At 39.2% G+C, this 20,506-nt stretch overlaps 1 protein-coding gene across 5 annotated transcripts in view; it reads right to left on the minus strand.

The window, feature by feature from the left end:
- Positions 1 to 20,506, minus strand: part of LOC121458759 (membrane-associated guanylate kinase, WW and PDZ domain-containing protein 2-like) — a 1,271,545-nt gene that overhangs the window by 874,869 nt on the left and 376,170 nt on the right. For all 5 annotated transcript variants that reach the window (XM_041668118.1, XM_041668117.1, XM_041668120.1 and 2 more), the window contains exon 2: positions 11,114 to 11,230. In XM_041668118.1, the coding sequence (XP_041524052.1) occupies positions 11,114 to 11,230 (117 nt within the window). The remainder of the gene's footprint in view (positions 1 to 11,113; positions 11,231 to 20,506) is intronic.

A 20,506-nucleotide genomic window follows, 5' to 3' on the forward strand; every position in this document is an offset into this window, starting at 1 on the left:
GTCTAGGGAGTTCTGAAAAAGAAACGTATTCAAATGTTTGAAACTATCAGGGATGTTTTCAACAAGAAGGTCGGGCTCCATTCCACAGTCTCATAGTCGTCAAGAAGTATTGGGGTAATTGGAGCCATAGTGGTGACGCTGCTCTCAGCCCCGGGTTTCTGGACCTTACCTGATGGCCTCAGAGGCCACAGTTCCAACAGAGCCCCTCCCCCCCTTCTCAGGAGTTAGCACCCAAGGGGAATAATTCCTAGTCTCCACCTTCTCTTGTTATTCCAGTCATTTTCTAAACAGCCATTCCCTAACCCTCTTCTTCCACATTAAAATACCTCGAACTGTTTTATTTTCTAATCTTAACCTTGCATGACATATTATTTATACTGGTTTGCGTTGTGGAATCAAGGAAAACAGAAAAAGGAGAATCAAAGCTTGGCAACAGCTAAGCTTGGCTGCACACTCGCCGGGTTTTCACCGGTCGAAGTTGTTCACTGGAAACCACTGCCAGTGTGCATATGAATTTGAAACCTTAAAGCCAACATTGGTATATTAACCCAGATACATATGCTAGAGGAAAAATTATATTGATCAGGTCTATGTGTTTCTAATGAAAGGAATGGGCAACTTGTATCAGTATAGGATGGTAGGCAAGGAGAGCTAGGGTTGTTGCCAGTTCTGAAGTGCTGTTATAGGGAACCCCAGTGGCGGCTGAGCCAGAGCAGAGGGAGCCACGCCAAGACGAAGAGTCATCTTTTAATTCAAAAGAAGAGGCTTTTCACGGGCTCTGAACAAATATCCCCATTGTTTCTGTTTTGCTGTCCTCCAAATGAGAATGGGAAAATTCATGCCACTGTTGAACAATATCCTAATAAGCCTTGACACTTTGCGTTAACAATATTGCCGAGGTGACTGGAGAGCGGCCGTTCAGATATGAGCAATCCATAAACTCTGTAGAGTTTAGTTCTTTTTTCAGATAACTTAGTGCTTTCATGTCAATACTAATCAGTATTGATAAGCATCCCATCAGAGTTCTGACTCAGTGTTCTGGCTCGACTATAGAAGTCAGAGCTATAATCATTGAAGACTTAACATTATACACCCAAAATTTGCTTCATGGTATATGACAGAAAAGACTCGAATGCTTCTCACGTATTTACTAGCTGTGTGATTTAGAGAAGGGTACATGAGCTCTCCAAGAATAAGTTTGCTAGTGAAGACAGTTCGTTTTGCTAAGTGAAACTAGAGAAAACACTATCCTGAGTGAGGTAAGCCAGACCCATAAAGAGGAACATGGGATGTACTCACTCATATTTGGTTTCTAGCCATAAATAAAGGACATTGAGCCTATAATTCGCGATCCTAGAGAAGCTAAATAAGAAGGTGAACCCAAAGAAAAACATGTAGGCATCTTCCTGAATATTAACCTTCATCAGGCGATGAAAGGAGACAAAGACCCACATTGGAGCACCGGACTGAAATCTCAAGGTCCAAATCAGGAGCAGATGGAGAGGGAGCACGACCAAGGAACTCAGGACCGCGAGGGGTGCACCCACACACTGAGACAATGGGCATGTTCTATCTGGAACTCACCAAGGCCAGCTGGCCTGGGTCTGAAAAAGCATGGGATAAAACCGGACTTGCTGAACATAGTGGACAATGAGGACTACTGAGAACTCAAGAACAATGGCAATGGGTTTTTGATCCTACTGCACGTACTGGCTTTGGGGAAGCCTAGGCAGTTTGGATGCTCACCTTACTAGACCTGGATGGAGGTGGGTGGTCCTTGGACTTCGCACAGGTCAGGGAACCCTGACTGCTCTTTGGGCTGACGAGGGAGGGGGACTTGATCGGGGGAGGGGGAGAGAAATGGGAGGCGGTGGCGGGGAGGAGGCAGATTTCGTAAATAAATAAATAAATGAAAAAAAAAGAAACTAGACAACATGCCTGTACATAGGTGTTTGGTGTGCGTTAATGTTAATTCCTTTCTTCTGCCACTCCTACCATGATTTACAAAAAAAAAAAAAATGCTTTTGAACTTAGGATTGAGAAATTCTCATGTGGGAAACTAGGAGCTATGTAATGCCTACTTATAAAGTTTTACATCATTACAAATGTATGGAAGAATTTAGAGTATTAAAGTTTATAAAGCTAAGTATTTATAAGCAAAGTTTATACAATCAAAAAAGCTCTTAGATAGTATATATATTGTGCATTTATTCATTTCCTATATTAATAAATTAAAAATGATGCATTTATTCTCTTCCCATATCAATAGAGTAGGAAATATGAATCAATTAAAATGTTTCTTTTCCAATAAACAGCTTATATTTTAATATTTCTGGCACTGACATGATAGTGAGAAAATAATTTAGAACTTGATTAGCTCCCTTAATCACCTGCATAGTTTTTCTTTTTTTAAAGTTTTATTTGAAAGTTTTTTATTTCATTTTATTTACCAACCACAGTTTCCCCTCCCTCCCCTTCTCCTGCTTCCCCCATCTACCTTCCTCCCTCTTGAAATCTCCCATCCACTCCTCAGATAGGGTAAAGTTTCCCATGGGGAGTCAACAAAGTATGACAGATCAGGTTGAGGCAGGACCAGATCCCTCCTCTCCCCTCATAACTAGGCTGAGCAAGGTAGCCCTCCACCGGTAATAGGCTCCAAAAAGCTAGTTCATGCACTGCAGATAAATCCTGGCCCCACAGACTGTCCAAGCCCCAGAACTGTTGCCCACTTTCAGAGGACCTTGTTTGGTCCTACACAGGATCCCCAGCTATCAGTCCAGAGTCAGTGAGCTGCCACTATCTCAAGTCAGCTGTTTCTGTGGGTTTCCCCATCATGATCTTGACTTTTTGCTCATAGAATCCCTCTGCCCTCTCTTTGACTGCACTGCAGGAGCTTGGCCCAGTGCTTGGCCATGGTTCTCTGCATCTGCTTCCATCAGTTACCGGATGAAGGTTCTATGATGACAGCTAGGGCAGACATCAATCTGAGTCGAGGGCAAGGCCAGTTCAGCCACCCTCTCCACTATTGCTCGGAGTCTTAGCTGGGGTCATCCTTGTGGATTCCTGGCAGTTTCTCTAACACCGGATTTCTTCCCAATGTCATAATGGCTCTCTCTATCAAGATATCTCTTTCTCCTAGGTCTCCCTCTCTCTCCTTCCCCCCAACTTGTCCATCCTGTTCCCTCATGCCCCACTCCCGCTCTCCTTCACCTCCCCCTGCTCCCAATTTACTCAGGCTATGCATCTCTTCCCCTTCCCAGGGGCCTCCGGCTGCATAGCTTTGTCATCACTGTCAGCTGATCAGATGACATCAGTGAGAATTCTACCTAAAATGGGGAGGACAGAGACACACAGGTTGGATTTGCTTCTGTTTTTGTCTTTGGGAAAAATCTTAGGGGTAGTAGTTAGCGTGTGTTGTGCAGGACTCAAAGCCATCTTCCTCCAGTGGAACTTGCACAAATATTTGGTGACTTATTTGTGGAAAAAGTGGCTTCTCTGAAAGCTGATCCTTGCATAGGTAAAGTAAGAAAGTAATGGCGTGGCTGAATAGGAGCTGGGAAGCACTCCAGTTCTCCATTCTGACTAGCCTGAAAAGGTAGAATCCTTGTGAAGTCTTTAATTGAATCAATTGTTGATCCTACATCAGACTTAACTTTTAATTACGCCAGGTGAGAAGCCCTACAGACTTTCCTAAATTCTTCATTTGTGCTGTGAAATCGTTGACTGCACTAAGCATTGATTTGGTCTCCTACTAGCTTGATCCCATCTGGCCCTCCCAACAGCGCTATTCAGTCACACAAGTGACATTTTAGAAGGCTCAGCATTAGAAGACGCTATATTCCATGTTAAACATCTTATCACAAGTATAGCAATCATATTTTCAGAACGATATACCTCATGGTTCAGAAGTCTTTAAGTCACAACTCAATTCATTTCACATTCTAAGGAATGGAGCAATTTTAAAAAATTGTAATTCTCATTATGTTTATTTTCTTATCCATTTACCGAGACTGGACCAGGTTTCGGAGTTTCGTGAATAGTGAAGGTAAATTTCAAGGGGACATCAAAGCTATGATGGTATCTTTAACTTGACATTCATAGAAAAATTTGAAAGTACACGCACCACTGGTTTTTAATCCGGAACGGCACTTAATTTAAACCTCATTCTTTATTTTTCCCTGAAGTGTCTGCTGCATTTGATATACTTTTAGCTTCCATGAGCTGTTTACACCTGCTTCATATCACCGGCGTTCCATCCTCGGAATAACTTAGTCCGTTGCAGGAACTGATTTGAATAATGACAAAGCAAGTCAGCAGAATCTGAAAACTGCAGCATTTTAGATGAACGGGAAAGAACCATTTCACTTCATTTCAGCCGATCACCTCCTTCCTTCCAGGCACAAAAGCTAAATAAAACCTTGGTCAAGGCTTCATGGGTAGCAAGTAGCAGAACCTCTACAACCAATGGCCCTGGTTCTGAGGTGAGTTTTCCCCCATAGTTCCATGATGACAAACAGAGAAAGCCGAAGGTTACTTCTCCTTACTATACACCTGCAATGCTAACTTGTAATGTACAGATAACTGTCGACTACTGGGCTTGTTATTAAGATTGCAGTGACTGGAATCAGGATCTCCGTGTTAATCACCATCTCATCCAAGTGTGTCTGTAATAAATGCTGATGGTCCAACTGCACTCCAGAGCCTTCAGGATGTGCCTGCCTCCTGAGCTACTTACATGATTACCTCATAACCTGGTTCCAATCACTGATGATGAAAACTTAGATTGGTCTGACTTAATAGTCTTAACTGTGTTTTTTTTTTAACAGTATATGGATGTATAAGTGAGATGTGTTGATTTCATATTCCAGCACCCAGGGCTAAGAAGTCAAAACATTCAATAAGTATTTTTCGAGGCTCCCTCCAAGGAGAGCTAGTTTTGTTGAAAGTGATGATTGGCTTTTTGGGAGATAATGCATTAATAACTCAGATCCCTTAATCTTATAGCAGTAGTTAGGGACATTTGAAGTTGAAGATTGCATATTCCACCTACCACCTGCACCAGTGGTGTGCAAGCTCTAGAGGGTCTCTCTTTCTCCCTTTCTCTCTCTCTCTCTCTCTCTCTCTCTCTCTCTCTCTCTCTGTATGTCTCCCTCCCTCCCTCTCTCTCTCTCTCTCTCTCTCTTTCTCTCTCTCTCTCTCTCTCTCTCTCTTACAATTACAATAGAGACAAAGGCAAACCACATGAAAAAGTCAGATTAGAGAAAAGGAAAAAAATCAATGGAGTCAATACAAATGGAAATTTATGTGGTTGGGATAATCGGTAAAACTCCACTCTCAGTGTTTACTGCTTTTCTTTTGTGTTAGATGTATTCCTCTGTTTTAACACTGAAGACTTGTGGTGTCAAATGGAGAAGTCAATGGAATCACTTCTAACATTCCTTGACTTCATATTCCAGGTAAGAAGCTGAATCTAATAATTGAATTAAATGATTTAATTAGATTAAATGATGAATTTCTCACATATAGACCATTCTCCCAAGTCAATTATTTACAATCTAACCAAGACATACTTGTTTTTTTTTAATGACAAGAAAAAATTGGAATTGATATGTAAGACTGTTTCTGCTTAATAAATATTAAGTATTCCCCCTACGGTGTGAGAAAACACACCCCTTAGACTCAGAAACTAAGAGCAGAAATTAAACTTTTAAGACTCAGAACAGAACTGAAGTGTCAAGGTCCATAACTGCTCTACCAGAAACTATATACGCAGTGGCAATAACTGGGAAGGAGAGACTATCCACTTGGTGTGCCTTCAAGGATGCAGCATCAGAGACTCACCATCCATACTAGAGCTTATGTCTCTGATGTAGTGGCGGGTGAGTGGTCCAGGTTCCTGTAAGCAACCCCAGTAAAGTCACTGCTTCCTTAGGAGTTTGAATGGAATTATGAGTCTTCTTTGTCATCACCGACTTATCTGCTCACATAGCCTCACAAAACACACACAAATACTTTTATGCATATGCCATCTTGACTAAATCTTTAAATTCTCAGAAAAAAAAGGTGATTAAGCTTAATCCACCTTTCTGTAAAATCATAATATTAATAAACACACCACAAAGAGGTCCATCTGAGAGAAAACTGACAGTTGCTTTGCAGCATCTGCTACTACACAGAACCCTTGGAATTTCTCCTTTGCTGTTGAGACTTCCAGGACAGAATTTTAATTTCTCAAGAAATCTGCTTGATATGTGTAGTTTTTTTTTAACTCTTTGGGGGCGTGCCACCCAGCTCCCAAATAAATACATGGAGACTTATTCCTACTTATGAATTCCTGGTTTTGCTTGGCGTGTTTCTAGCCAGCTTTTCTATCATAAATTATCCCATTTCTCTAGAAGTACATTTTACTTCTGGACTTTTTACCTTTCTTTGTTCTATATATTTTTTTCCTTTTTACTCCATGGCTGGCTCTGTGGTTGTGAGATTGTGTGGCTGTGTGGCTGTGTAGCTGTGTGGTTGTATGACTGTGTGGCTGTGTGGGTGTGTGTCTGTGTGACTGTGTGACTGTGTGGCTGTGTGACTGTGTGACTGTGTGACTGTGTGACTGTGTGACTGTGTGGCTGTGTGACTGTGTGGCTGTGTGGCTGTGTGGTTGTGTGGCTGTGTGGTTGTGTGGTTGTGTGACTGTGTGACTGTGTGGTTGTGTGACTGTGTGGTTGTGTGTCTGTGTGGCTGCATCCTTGACAATACCCCTCAGTAGTGGTTAGCTTTACAAACTACAGCCATGTAATTATGTGAAAACATCAGTGTGATTTAAGCCTCAATACAATCTTTCAGATAGTATTTTCTTTCATATTTTAAGTCTATGTTTTAAATCATATTTGGTTTTATGTAATAGTTCTTACTTTAGCTTTATTGATTTGTCTTTTACCGGGTATATATTAGTATTCTACTCTTTAAATAAATTTAAGCTACTTCCCATTGAAACCCTCTCAACAAATGGCCGTGTTATCCTGAGAGAGTGCTGAAGCTATCAATATCTCCCAGTTCATTTTGTAGCTTTAAGAGTCAGTCCGTGAAGCCATTCTCCACATCACGTGGCACAATGGCAGGAGGATGTGAAACAGTCATACTCTAACAACAGCTGTGCCTAATGAACGTCAAGGAGGGAAAGGACCCAAGTGTTATCGATAAATTGCACTGACCATTTTTTCTCTTAGTTAAGAAGCATAGTGAGATTAACTATGGTTGATTAGTCTCAAAGTTAAATATATACAATATCATGCCCAGTAGAATATTAAAAACAAGTAAACTCTGTTTTCTCCAACCATTAGGAATCTAATATTTTTGAGAATTTTTTCTACAAACTGCTGTATATACTTGTGTATCTATACTGTCCCAGCTATAGCAGCTGCTGATTCAGCTTTGTATTTTAACATACTGGGATGAAATGACTCCGTGCACCTTCAAATAAATGCTGGTAAGTTAGGGCTTCTCAAATTGCCCTTTATACACTATCAGCGTAACTGACCTTCCATGTGACAGATGCTTTAAATTCTTTTTTTTTTCACAAAGCATTTTTTTTAATTTATTTATTTATTAAGGATTTCTGCCTCGTCCCCACAACCGCTTCCCATTTCCCTCCCCCTCCCCCGATCAAGTCCCCCCCCCTCATCTGCTCGAAGAGCAATCAGGGTTCCCTGACCTGTGGGAAGCCCAAGGACTGCCCACCAATATCCAGGTCTCCTAAGGTGAGCATTCAAACTGCCTAGGCTCCCACAAAGCCAGTACGTGCAGTAGGATCAAAAATCCACATTCTTTATCAGTTTGCATTTCTTTGGTTACTCCTTATCTCAGTCTAAGCCACCCCAGGTTTGTCTACTCATATTTTCCCCACATACTTAAGTTCCCTCACGTAGAATCCTTAAAACGGAAACTTAATACTAGAAAATTGGTTTGTCGTCTCCATTTAAAAGCAATTATTTTTCACATTCAGTAGCCAGGGCTCCCTAAAACCTTACATTTCCCTCTATTAGTTGTATAATTAACAACATGAAACACCTAGGGAATGTCTTCAATGTAAGAACGTTGAGACTGCATTGGGCTCTACACAGAGAGAGGCACAGTTCGTGAAGACCGTTCCTGTGTGGTTGTTTGAAAAGAATGGTGAATTGATGCCAGCAGACACAATGCCTGCAATAGTTTATGGCTCCCCATACTACATGTAAAAAAATCATCATGCCTCCACGACTAGAGAGACAGCTTTTCGTTTCTGTTTGTTTGTTTTGTTTTGTTTTTTCCAAGACAGGGTTTCTCTGTAGCTTTGGAGCCTGTCCTGGAACTAGCTGGCTTTGAACTCACAGACTTCAAGAGTCTGCCTCTGCCTCTGCCTGCCAAGTGCTGGGATTGAAAGCGTGTGCCACCACCGCCCGGCTGAGATACAGTTTTTTAAACTTTCTTTCTCAGCAATTCCGAGATAAAGTTCTAAGAAAACTAACTCAAAAGGCTAAATGTAATCAACCCTTGATTATGCAAACCAATTTCATAAGATTTGATATTATTTCCAGTTAAAGGCCAGTAGAGACCTAGATTTCCTGCCCTCCTTCCCTTGAGTAGCTAACGTGGCCATAGCTGGACACAGACCTTTTTAAGATGTGTATACAGAGGTCAATACTTACAACTGCCTTTCATTAAGTCTGGTGTATGCGGAGATGGGCATGTGTGGACCCATAATTCCAGGGCTCTTACACACATGCTGAGCACTGAGCTCTAGAATTTGAGTTCAGATCTAGGATTTGCCTCTTCTTTCCTCCCAGTTGCACTTGTCGGGGCAATCCACGGAGGAGCTAGAGTTGCTGAGTTAGATCCAGTTTTGTGAAGAAAACTACTCACTTCATCCACATGATCAAAAATTGATTACGCTTTTATGTCTATGCACTTATCAAGGACAAATTACTAGTGGCACTGCTTGATTAAACAAGAGGCAACTGTATTCACATTGATATATGTATGAATAGGAGCCATGACATATTCTTAGCATATTTTCCTTTTAGTGTGGTCGGTCATCAAATAATAAGACTTTATTGACCCAGGAGGATGTATAGGAAATGAGATTAACTAATGAATGCCATTATGGGCTGTATACACTCGAAAAGTTCCTAAGCAATGATAGTACTTTTTATACTACTGGCATATTTTATTGCATACTCTCTGAGAATGACTGAATACTTCATTAAAAGATATAATAAGTAAAGGAGATAGACTGTTCAGGACTGGCTCCTTGGAATGAAAGCATTTTTAATAGTATAAATCGGAATCATCTTTATATCAGATGTTTTTCACTATTATGTCAAATTAAAAGCACGTAAGAGAATGCTGTTATTGAAATTGACTATTAGGAATGGTGGCTGCAAAATCAAAGAGCAATTGTTTCCTGATAATATTTAGATCCCTTGAGTTTCTAATTGTCTCCTTTACAGGCATTGCTCAAGACTTCTAATTGAATTCATGACCTTGAACCAGAATCACATCTTGAAGCTCTCTAGGTTTACTAATAAATGCTGTCTTTTACCCTTATATTTATTTTTCCTTCATAGTCCTTCCTTGGTATGCTAAAGAAAGATGCTTTAAAAGTTAATTAGCTAATGCAAAATTCCTCCCATTATAGTCATATTTAATTAAGATTTTCTTATTTATGCTGCCGTCTTAGCAAGGACTACAAGTACTCCTGAATGTCAGCTTGTTATCTAATGCTTTCAGCTTTTAAACATAACAGAGTGCCTGTACTTTTTTATTTAGTATTTTGGGTCTCCTCTCTTTTATGCCACGAAAGATAAATTCACCTAGATACACTGACAGCATCAAGGCTTCCAAAGGGCGTCAATCCATCACCTTATACGCAGTTCAGTCTCTTCAATCCATCTCCTGCCCATCACTAGATGTCAAACTCACGTGTTTGAGAGTGTGCTTCTGTCAGCATGCAGGTTCACAGCAAGAGTCCGGTGTCTACTCACGTACAGACATGCATTGAATTGGAATCACTTTGACCAACAAGACAACAACTGTCAAGTATTCTTGCTTAGTAATGGATGGTAAATATACTATGACAATATTCTGATGGCCATTTGGTACCGACTGATGATGACAAGTTCCCACCCATCCCCAGAGATTAAAACCCCCGGTGGTTTCTGCTCTACCTTCACATAATTGTGTGTTTCAATATTTTAATAGAAGTTTTCATTTGTATCACTTTCGAAAGGTTGGCGATTCAACTCGATGTATCATTTTTGTCTTGCTTAATTTATTCTAATCAAAGATTCCTTGTAATGATAATGCATCAGAGCTCTTAGTTTTTAGTTTATTAATGTTTAGGATCTGACTCAATGAACCCCATACATGCACCAACACATCTGTATTTCTATAGTGTGGATAGGGTCGTGGCAGTTAAAATATCTCACTTGAAGAAAGTGGACTTTGATACCTACACAGGGTCTACGATTGAGCTGGGATTCCTTTTTCTTACCATTAATAGGGGACTGTCAAAATGGCAGGAACAGAGACTCAGATGTTGTTTTACAAATTGTGTCAATTTACCTGGTCTTCTCTTTTAAAGAAATTGCTAGAGACTGCACACAGAAGTCTAAGTTGGTGTATATCATCACCAGTTCCCAGAGAGTAGTGGAATATGCTATGTTTGTGTTTCAGAGTATGGCTATTATGGTCGGAAGGCTCTCTGGTGCAAAATCACCTGTGGATTCTGTTAGTAATAGCTTCAACCAAGTAATTTGTAGTCTCCTGGCTCCTGGTGTGAAGTTCTGCCTCAGTCATGACTCAGGAATACTGAAGATCAGGCCTAGAATCACTATTATCAATACTAACTATGATATATTTTATAGCATAAATACCACAAATCCCTGTAGGATTTTATTATCCACCACAAAACCAAATTAAAAGCTTTTGCAACTGTAGTTCCATATCTCAAATCTAATTCCAATGTCAACTGTCCATAAAATGTCTACGTGACAGTATTTTTCTTCTAAACAAATAATAAACATATAGCTGAGCAGTTCTCTGCTTATCACAGAAAGAAAAGGATGTGGGCCATGGTACTCACATGGCACTGTGCGGAGGTAGAGGTTGTCACGGATGATTTGCTGAAGTTCGTGGTCAACAGAACCCTTCTGAAATCTTAAGTTGAGGTAGTGACGAAGATCCTTATCAACAATTCCTCCTAAAATAATAAAGTTTCTTTGTAAAAGATTTCAGTATATACATATAATCATACAACTTGATTCTATTATAAATACATTCATAACATATAAAAGATGAATAATTTCAAGTCACTTTTTGATGTCTAAGGCATTTGTTACTATAATAACAAAGTAGTCTGTCTTCCATGTCCATACCTAGTAATTTGTGAATAGCTTTATTTTTCATTTAAAGTGTAGTTTTTATATTCATAGAGTATTAGTTACTACTGAACTATCATTGGATTATCCATAATGTATCTCATTACAGGGCTAAAAGTTATTTATTTCTTCATTTCCATTACTTTTTCCCATAAACACAACTAATCACCATTTTAATTCCATTTCCTTGTATGAGATTGCTGCAGGCATCACAAGGAAGGGGCCATATAATAGTTACCCTTTGTTACTGGCTTATTTACTCAGCAAATGTCTTCTGAGTCTGAGAAAACTTTCAAGTTCTTTAAGGTTACTATGGAAATAAAGTGATGTAAAAAGTTGAAAGAAAAATGGCTGCATAAATATTGATGATTTTCTTCCCTCCATGAAATAAATCAAAGTGATTCCTCTGTTATGGAATATATGTGCCAAAGATTTAGCTAGAAGTAAAGTTGGAATGGCTTTTCTTCATGGGTATCAAACAATTGAAGTATGTTTGCTGCTATAATCTAATCTAAAGAAAAAGTAGAGTATGACTGGGAAAAGCCGATGATGCAGTTCTATTGACTATTAAGTTTAAATTAATAATAAATTTATTAAATTATGAATATTAATCTTAAGAGTCTTTTTAGTCCCAAACTGTAGAGAATAAATTAAAAAACAGAATGCTGGGGCCTCTCGAGATAGTCGGCAGCTAAGAGAAAGGTCACTGCTCTCATAAAGGACCCAGGTTTGATTCTCAGTACACACATGTTATCCACAACTGACTCACACAGTCTCATGCAGTTACACACACACACACACACACACACAAATAATAAATAATTGTTTTATTTAAAATTAAATTGTAAGCAAGAATACCATAAACTCTTATCTTTTCCAGCAATAATATTAAAGTCAATGAAATGTGAGTGCGGTTCTTGCCTGACAGTTTGACTACATCCACAACTGACTAAGACCTCAGGGTATACCTCTGAAGGTGATTTTCTTAATTAAATCTATTTACTTGGGAAGACCTATCCTGAATCCGGATCTTTTGAGTTGGAAAGATCCATCTTAAATGAACCATACTTTCTGGTGGCAATGTCTGAAAAGGACATGGAAGAGGGAAGCTCTTTCTTGCGTCACTGGCATTAGAGACTACTTCTTTGGAATTGTGAGGTAAGACACAATCAGACTTGTGGGCTGAACAACTGCAGGCATTTTGGATTTTCTGTTGGGAGATAGCCATTGTTGGACTAGCCAGACCACAGCTTGTAAGCCACTATAACAGATTCTTATATCCATATAATATATATATATATATAATTTATCAATACAACATATAATGCATAAATATGTATAAATATATGTATAAATAAAACATAATCTCTCTATATAAATATAATATATATTCATTTTATTAGTTTCGTTCTTCTAAAGAGTGCAGAGTAATACATGAAGGAAAAAAATATAGCTTAAGGTAATGGAAAACTATGGTAGACTCCAAACATAATCTTTTTTGTTAATTAATTTATTTATTGATTAAAGGTTTCTGCCTCCTCCCCGCCACCACCTCCCATTTCCCTCCCCCTCCCCCAATCAAGTTCCCCTCCCTTGTCAGCCCATAGAGCAATCAGGGTTCTCTGCCCTGTGGGAAGTCCAAGGACCACCCACCTCCATCCAGGTCTAGTAAGGTGAGCATCCAAACTGCCTAGGCTCCCACAAAGCCAGTACATGCAGTAGGATCAGAAACCCATTGCCATTGTTCTTGAGTTCTCAGTAGTCCTCATTGTCCGCTATGTGCTAGAAAGTTAGTGGGGAAAGCATTTATGTTGCATACCTGCAAACCCACATCGTGCTACCTCACGTGACAAGCTGGTGGGCAGATTTGTGAAATCTGAGTGTCTGAAGGACTGCAAAAGATTGTTTGTTCACATGTATTTACATTCATTGAAAAATTTCAGAAGTTGCCAAATGTGTCATTTTCTCCTGCCTGTGAGAATACTCATAGTCACATGCCATAGAAAATCATTTTAACTCATTCAACTGTCAAAATTCATACTCCCAAATAATGTTTCTTATGTATTTGAGGCTATTTTTCTAGGCAAACCAATGTGATAATGGAAAACAAAGAACAGTTTATATTGGGTACACACAAATATTTTTTCAGAATGACTATACACAAAATTTTCTAAATTCAAAACCATTCAGTCGAAGCAGAGGACGCAAAAAACAAGGCAACAAAGACCCATCCTTATCCCGGGTTGTTTTCTGCTCTGAGATAAACATGACCAAAAGCAGCCTGGGGAAGAAAGGTAATACTTTCAGCTTGTGCTCTTCTAGCACAGTGAAGCCATGGCAGGCGTCTCAAAGTGGGGATCGAAGCACAGACGGTGGAAGACTTGACTTTGCCTTCCTTCTCGAACTGCTTAGCAACTCTTCCTGTACACCTCAAGCCCATAAACTAGGGAGTTAATGTTCACACTAGGCTGGGTCCTTAGGCATCAGTTAATAATAAAGAAACTATAAATATACCCGCACACACGCTGTCAAAGACGATTCTTCAGTTGCGGTTCCCTTTTCAAAGAATCTGGTTTGTTTCCAGTTGACCCAAGCTAACAAACGTGATTTTCAAACATGCTGGCTCCACGTGTCTTAAACCCACTGGCAACTCTCGAAGGGATAATTTGGGCATTGTAAGACGCTCTTTTCCTGCCCTGTACCTGCCAGCTCCCATCAGCAGGACGTTTTACCTTTGATAACTCATCATAGCTACGAGCAAGCATCCCGCCTGTCCCCGTCCTTAGCTGTTGTTTCTGCCTGAATCCTGGTCTGTAGGTCTTTCCTCAACTGAACCCTCTCTTCCTTCTCTCCATCTTTCTGTGTCACGTGCATCATATGACAAGTGATGAAATGTTTTCTGGCAGTCCACGCAAATGCCAGCTGCCGAATACCAGATGTAGTTTGCTCATCAACGTAAGCAGGAATCACTCCCCTAACGTAACATGAGTAAAATCACCACTTGTACTCTAGTATCATTATGCTCTCCAAAAGTACATTGCAATTTTCTCTACCATTAATATACAGCATTTACCATCTTGAAAATTTATATCTCTTAGAAAATAATTACTAAATGTTCATGAACTAATTTTAATGGTTAGTTTATTTTTCCGCCAAGGAAGAACTTGAAGAAGCTTTTAAGAATAAGTGTGGATTTCCCTTCACTAATTAAATTACTTACTACAAATTATAATATTATGGATGATCTTATTTGTTTTGGAAGTATTTTTATCTCTCCATGTTTCCTCCAACCTTGATTATCCTTTACAATGAACCAGAGCATCTTTTAGCCAACAGACTTTTATTTGTTCAGTGTTCATATTGTGGTGAACTGAAATAGTTTACCTATCCAATTTCCTTTCTCTTATTAATTCTCAGGAAGATAATTTTGATTTGGTTTTGGATCTAAGCATACCCAGCCACAGGACGTGGATCACAGATCGAAAACGGCCATTCTGTCCAGAGGCTCACCCTTAACTGTCCTCTTATCTTTTAGCAGCTAGTCTAGTCATTGAGATCATACAAAATAAAAAAGGTATTTATTCCTTGAACTTGACATGATATCTGAAATAAAACAGCTGTGCTCAGACCTGGACGTGGTAAACACAAGCAAGAAGCTCACATGGTAACTGGTACAATGGAAGCTAAAAACAGCTGGATCTCTGATGGCTTCCTTAGGCAGCTAAAGCACCAGTCCTTACAAGTTCATATTTCAAAGCAAGCTGACACACAAAAATTACAGTGTTAAAGCAATGCTACCTTTTATCAAACTCAGTAATTGTCTGGGTGTCTTTGTTTCTGTTTGTAGGACTTTTGTTCTATAGCTTGCTGGAGATACCCAGTCTTTAGGTCCAGAATGCTTATGTCAAACAGAACATTGTCAAGCATTCATCTCTTGCTCGGTGTAGCAATTCAGTGTCTCTTGTTATAGGTCAATACAACTACAGTACTTATCTGACAACACTCTTATTTCCTTCACAAACAAAATATTAAAAACTTAAATACCCACAAGATTCACTAAATGGGAGGGATGGGTGTATCTGATGCTGTGTAGAGTGGGTGCCACACTTGTGAACTCTGTAAAGATCCAGGATGCTCAAGAAGGGGGAAGGGCAGTGAGGGAGAGAAAGGAAAGAGATATCTTGATTGAGAGAGCCATTAAAGGGCTATCGAGAAACAGCACTAGGGAAATTCCCAGGAATCCTCAAGGATGATCCCATTCTATGTACAATGTTTATAGTAAGGCATTGACGTCTAGAAGCTAGAGGTCTTCGTGCATGCACTGACCACTGACACATTTTTACTTCTCTTTGAAAAAAAAAAAACCTACTTCTGAAATGGACATGTCCCTTATGGATAAACATATCAATGTAAAATCAAGATCAGTTCATTCATCAGGATGGTAATGGTATTGTGGGGAGGAATAGGAGGTGGGAAGAGAATGTCACAGTATGACTTGTTCTGTTTCTATTCTCCCTGTGCTTCAGGATAAGGGTGCACCCCACTTTCCGCCACAGTTTTATTTTTCATTCCTATTCTACAGGATGCTGAAATAGGAAGTTGAATTTGTTCTGTTTCACCCCTTGTGCCTAGTATTGTGCTTTATTTTTCTGATGGAAGAGGGTCATCTTTCTATCTGTTGTTTCATTGGCTAAGTAATAAAGAAACTGCTTGGCCTCTGATAGGACAGAAAATTAGGTAGGCAGAGTAATCAGAACAGAATGCTGGGAGAAAGAAGCTGAGTCAGTGAGTTGCCATGATTCTCCCACTCCAGACAGACGCAAGTTAAGATCTTCCCTGGTAAGCCACCTGTGGGCTACACAGATTATTAGAAATGGGTTAAATCAATATGTAAGAGCTAGCCATTAAGAGGCTGGAACTAATGGACCAGGCAGTGTTTAAAAGAATACAGTTTCCATGTAATTATTTCACATATAAAGCTAGCCATGCGGGGGCCGGGTGCCAGGAACATAGCCCGCCGCTCCTATTACTACATTTTTCCCAAGGTTAAGAAACAGGTCTTTGTGCCCCAATTTCTTTGTTTTTTTCACCTTTTACATTTTGTGTTGGTATGATAGGAATTTGAGCCAAACTCTCTGTTAAATGTCTTCCTCACTCTGTTTAAATGTTTCTTTTAGGAGGCAGCTTTGAGACCAATAAAAGTGGAAGCATATTCATTCATCCTGAAGAGACAAACAGCTTAAATTAAGGACCATTTGAGGGGTAGTAGGGAAGCCTAATATAGTAGAAGCTTCCCAAATGTGTACACATATGAAGGTTATCTAAATGAAATCACCAAACAATGCGGTGGAGGCAGAGTCCCAACTGGCCATCTCTCATCACAAAATGAAGTTTCCAGTCTCAGGATTTGATTACATTTAATTGAGCTGTTGGTCAAAAGGATCTTAAACAACCCAGGTAGTTGCCAAGACTATAGGTCTCTCTCTCTACACTGATAGGAAGACTCCATTGCTGAAAACAACACCTACACCATTCATTGAACATGGAGAAGTTGAGCTGGTGCCTACAGAGGGTCTTCACCTCTACGTTCCAGTGCCGTTGGTGTAGGAAATTTCTGCATGCTGCCGAAACAGAAACAAACACCAAGCCAGCCATAAACCTTTGTTGTAAAATGGTACCTCGTCTGCAAGATATGCTAGCCCAATGATGACACAAAACTTGTGGGAATCACCAATCAATGACTGACTTAATTTAAAGCCCACTCCATGAGATGGAACCCATAGTCAACTTGGGTGACCAAGTACCTGAAACTAAATAGCAAAGGGACCTAGAGCAAACCAAATACCACTGTGGTTAATAGAAGAGTCGCAATAAAATGACAACTAATGACTTTCTGGATACTCACAGGTCAGTCTCTTGCTCAGCCATCATCAGAAAGGAACAAATACAGAGACACACAGCCAGACATTACAATGAAAGAAGGAACTCAGAACACCCAGCCCTGAATGGAGGACTCCATTGAATCTCTCCCCTCAGGGATCAGAGAACTCCTATGTAAGAGGAGGTAGAAAGAGCTTAAGGGTCAAGAAGAAGGAGGACACCTCAAAAACAAGGGCCTTTAAATCAACATGATCAAAGTTCTTACGAACTCACAGAGACTGCAGCAGCGTGAAAGGGCCTGCACGGGTCTGCTTCGAGTCCTCTGCAGATATGTTAAGTTGTCCAGTTCAGGATTTTTATGGGATTAAGAAAGGTGTAGATGAGCGTGTCTTTGACGCTAGCACATTTTCTTGAGTTTTTTTCCTTCTGTTTGTTTCGTCCAATTTCAGTGTTTCGGTTTTTGGTTTATCGTCTTTCATTATCATTCATTAGAAGCCTATCTGTTTGCTAAGGAGAAAAATAATGGGCGTGGGTCTGAATGGATAAGGAGGTATAGAGGAAATGGGAAGAGGAGAGGGAGACGAAACCATAGTTAGGATATAGCATGTGAGAAAAGAATTTATTTCCAATAGACAAAAATTGATAAATTTTGAAAAGTAAAATGGTGCTGTGAAAAGATTATCTCGCCTATTGCCTTGTTTGTGTATTTTTCTGGCCATCATGGTCAGCTTTCTTTCTTTTTTTTTGTTTCCAGCTAGTGATACTTCTTTTCTATTTGATAGTAACTAGGAAATTACCATCTGTACTTCAACTTGAAGTCATCTCTTTCTTAACTTCTCTCTCCTTGGAGCTTTCACAGGCTCAGCATCTCCTGTAAGCCCTGTGTATTCCAAAGGCCACCTGCTGGTACGCTCCACACTGCCCCTTTATCTGGAGATCCCAAGGTCATGGTTCCTAGTCACATCTTCTCCTGCATCCCACCCCATCTCCAGTATTGATTTATGTGCAACCTACAAAACTATGGTATGTGAGAGAAGAATTAAATTTACCAAAGTTAACAGAAACCATATAGAATCTGTATATCAAAAGACACAAAATATCGATATATTACAGTATTAGCATTTCCGAGAGGAATTTTAACAAGGAAAACGCTTTTCAATCTGTTGTTTCATAAGTAATGCTAGCTAATATATTAGTCCATGAGGAATAAAAAGCTTGCTTGGGCTTTCCATGATAGTTCATCTTTAAATCTCATAATTGTTCGGCACACAATAAATCCACAGTGAATAACTCTATAAATAAATCATATTTCTACATGCAGTAGAGTATGATTTATAAAAATTTACATAAGAATATGTAAATGCTTTTTACATAAGTATACTATAAACTGTTACTCATAGTGGTTTTATAACAATGAAAATTCTATAAGCACATAAAATATTAACAGCTGCTATATGTAAAGATCATTTAAATAATTAATGTTAGATACATTTTAAGGGTGCATTGAGGATTGAACCCAAGGCTTGTTAGATAAGTACACTACCATTAAATCATCCAAGAATATGCATATACATATTCATATTCATGCTTATACATGTAGATATGTGAAGTTTTCAGGAGTGTCTCTATTTAATAAAAATTAGATTTTTGTTATAACATAAAAATCTTGAAATGTTTTTGAAAAATGCAAATAATATTGTAGAAATGAGGTAGGGTTTTCAGTAGAAAAACTGAGCTTTAGTCACCACTCCCAACATTCATTCTTTTGGGGAAAGCAGAAGTCATTGGCAAAGGCAGACATTAAGATTATCGTCAGTCCAGGCTGCCATAGTAGAACACCATAGACTTCCTGGCGGCTTGCACAGAAACCTTTATTCTTTCCTCCATGAAGACTGAAATGGTAAAGTAAAGATGACCGCAGATTCACTGTCCTGTTTTATTGTCTGGTTTGCATATCGCCCTCTTCTCAATGGATTATCACCTATTAATATAGAAGCCATCCCACCTGTGAGAGCCCCACCCTGCATTGCGACCCTACAGAGATTCGAAGAGAAGCAGACACTGAGTGTAGAGCAGGGGGCACAACACCAAAGAAGCATTCTTCCAGATCTGAAATTTTAAGCTTTCATATAAAATATTTGCTGAGTATATTTTAGAGTTGGGGAAATTTTTGTCATAAAATGACACAATTATTTTATTATTTATTTGTAACAAGTTAGATATCATTATAAAAGCAGTGTTGGAAAGTGTATCTCAAATCCTGGTTTTTATTTTCTGAATTTTCCAGGAGATTGAGAACTTAGCAGAAAATTGGTTCAGGACAAGGTCATACTCATCCGTTGGTTGGGGTGGACATCAAGGAATAAATCATGGGAAAACACCATGAAGCCACGTTGCTAAGTTTACCATGTCAAAACCGTTGTTACTTAACTTCTCCCAAAACAGAAGAGTCAGATCACAGAAAAGCTAAGTTAAGATTCTGTTAATATCCTCAGCCACAAAATGGCTGACAGACTTATGTAATCAGTTCTGCTGAAGTACAGGCCCTTTTCATTCAGATAATTACATCTTGGATGTCTATCATCCAGAGGCCCATTTCCCTTCCTGATGGCTAGCAGGTGAAACTCGTCACCGACCGAGTGCGTGTGGTCTATACTAGTCACTAGGAGTGAACTGCTCTCCAAATAATCTCTTCTTCCTATTTTAAACAGGAGAACACATTCCCGGGCCATTACATTTATTGAGCATGCCTTGCTTAATTTTGTTTTCATAACGGAAAACATTTTGTTACAAAATGATGTGGAATTCTCCATTAGTTAAGTCACATTGATAATGTCTTTTAAAAAGGCCAGGCTTAGTACTTTTGTGGCTTTTTTTCCTTCAAAAATTTGGAACATTATATTTTGTGTAAGAAGTACAATAATAAGAAAAACAAAATAGTTTTTATCAGTTGCAGATCATTAGGAGATTCAAAAGGAAAGAGAATAATTCCCACTTCAGAGAACATGACAGCGATAAATGTAAGTGGTTTACAATATTCTCTTCCACTGAAAATGGCTTTTTATCATTTCCTTCTCCTACTGTTGTACAAATGCACTACTATTCTTGAGTTTCATTTTTCATCGTTAGCATTGTACTCAAAGTTAGAGATGTTTCTCTAGTTATGTTTATTGGCTCTCATGGAGAAGGCTAAATGAATTCTTGATAAATATCAGGCA

The sequence above is a fragment of the Microtus oregoni genome, unplaced genomic scaffold (assembly GCF_018167655.1).
Source record: "Microtus oregoni isolate MIOR12 unplaced genomic scaffold, Mior012 000018F_ref0000195, whole genome shotgun sequence".
In the NCBI taxonomy this organism is placed as follows: Eukaryota; Metazoa; Chordata; class Mammalia; order Rodentia; family Cricetidae; genus Microtus; species Microtus oregoni.